The sequence below is a fragment of the Octopus bimaculoides genome, chromosome 13 (assembly GCF_001194135.2).
Source record: "Octopus bimaculoides isolate UCB-OBI-ISO-001 chromosome 13, ASM119413v2, whole genome shotgun sequence".
Taxonomy (NCBI): Eukaryota; Metazoa; Mollusca; class Cephalopoda; order Octopoda; family Octopodidae; genus Octopus; species Octopus bimaculoides.
In genome coordinates this window covers 61,634,632-61,636,330 of record NC_068993.1, presented here as the reverse complement: position 1 = coordinate 61,636,330, position 1,699 = coordinate 61,634,632, and the positions used below count along the sequence as shown (strand labels likewise).

The 1,699-nt window shown below is 37.0% G+C and overlaps 1 protein-coding gene across 1 annotated transcript in view; it reads left to right on the top strand.

Moving 5' to 3' along the window:
• Positions 1–1,699, top strand: part of LOC106880860 (organic cation transporter protein) — an 18,727-nt gene that overhangs the window by 8,010 nt on the left and 9,018 nt on the right. The window contains exon 4 of the mRNA XM_014931008.2: positions 89–243. Coding sequence (XP_014786494.1) covers positions 89–243 — 155 coding nt within the window. The remainder of the gene's footprint in view (positions 1–88; positions 244–1,699) is intronic.

Below are 1,699 nucleotides of genomic sequence, written 5' to 3'. Positions count from 1 at the left end.
AAGGAATTTAAGAGGTAGGAAAATTTTAAGGATTTTCGCTAATGATGTTTGAACCACTCATTGCTCAGAATGATTTTACTTTTTCCAGATTCGGTCGATTCAAAACATACTGTGCGGCAGAAGTACTTATCATAATTTCCAGCTTTGCCAAAACACAGGCACCAAATTATATTATCTTCGTTATTATATACTTCTTTGAAGGATTTGGATTTTCAGGCAATTTTGTCATTTTATACACGAATAGTAAGTATTTTTAAATTCTTCAGACATGGACTTTTTATTTCATTACTTAGTTGCATGTCAACTTCAACGGCAATAAAATATACGGTCTCCATGTTTCTGTGGAGCTTTTCAAGAATATATAAATGTTTGTTATTGATAATATTCTATAACGTTGTACAGTGACTGTGTGGTATGTTTTGCGTATACGCCCTGATTTGTTATAATGTAAGGTAATTTTGTGGTGTAGATGGTGTGAGCGTTCGCCATGTATATATTATATTGTTCAATGGTGGTAGTGAAGATTATTTACAATGTAAGTTGTTTTACGGTTTAGTGATTACTCAGACCACGGTCGTAAGGTCGTAACTTCGTTTCCTGGCGGCGTGTTGTGGCCTTAAGCCAGATACTTTACTTTACAATGTTCTTGTCAACTCAGCTGGTAAAAACGAGTTGTACCTGCAATTCAAAGGGCCAGCCTTGCACACTATGAGTCATGCTGAATCTCCCGGAGAACTTCGTTAAGGGTAAGCATGTCTGTGGAGTGCGCAGCAACTTGCATGTTAACAACAGGCTGTACTGTTGATCGAATCAACTGCAACCCTTGTAGAAACCGACAGAGAGACAGATATTTATATTATTAGGAGAATATCACTGTGATAAAGTGTGAATTGTGTAAGATTTTGGCGATTGTTGCCTAAGAATAATAAGTGCTGTGTTATTTTATTGAATAATAATTGCGTAGAATATGTTGTGTAGGTTGTGCTTTGCGTCTCTTTGGCAATTCTGTAAAAATGCTGCCATGTTGTGTTACTTTTATTGATTGATGTTTGTACAGAGAATTTTTATTTATAATTTCTGTTTATTTTCAAATGAAAATGTTTTGCGTACAATTTTGGATGTGCTTCGCAGAACAATATTAACGGGTGCATGATATTTTATGTCCTTGGACGATTATTATGTTCTCTCTCTCTCCCCTTTCTCTCTCCCCTCTATCTCTCTCTCCTCTCTCTCTCTCTATTCTCTCACACACACACACGTTGCTCAGACTTGACCCTCGTCCATCTTTCTTTTCCTCACGTGACCATCTTTCTGTTCCTGCACTAACGTTTAAACGAACGGCCGTATTTTTCTCTCTTCTATCATTTCTCTTTTCAAAAAAATGCTTCTCCCAGCGTTCACTATTTTCCTCTCGTTCTGGTCTAACGACCCTCCATGCTTGCTTTCGTTCGGTTTCCACAGTCTTTTTTTCATTCCAAACTTTGACCCTCCATAAATCCTAAATTTTACTTTAGAATTTATGGGACCAACTGTCTTTCAAAACTCAGACTGTCGTTGAATGCTCGAAATGAGGAGTAGATAGACAGCCGGCAACTGATGAAGGATTCTTTCTCTGTGTTTACTTGTCCTATTTTCCATTTTTCTCTCGTTGTTTACGTAGTTTACTCTTTTTCCCTCGTTTGTTTACGTATTTCATGTT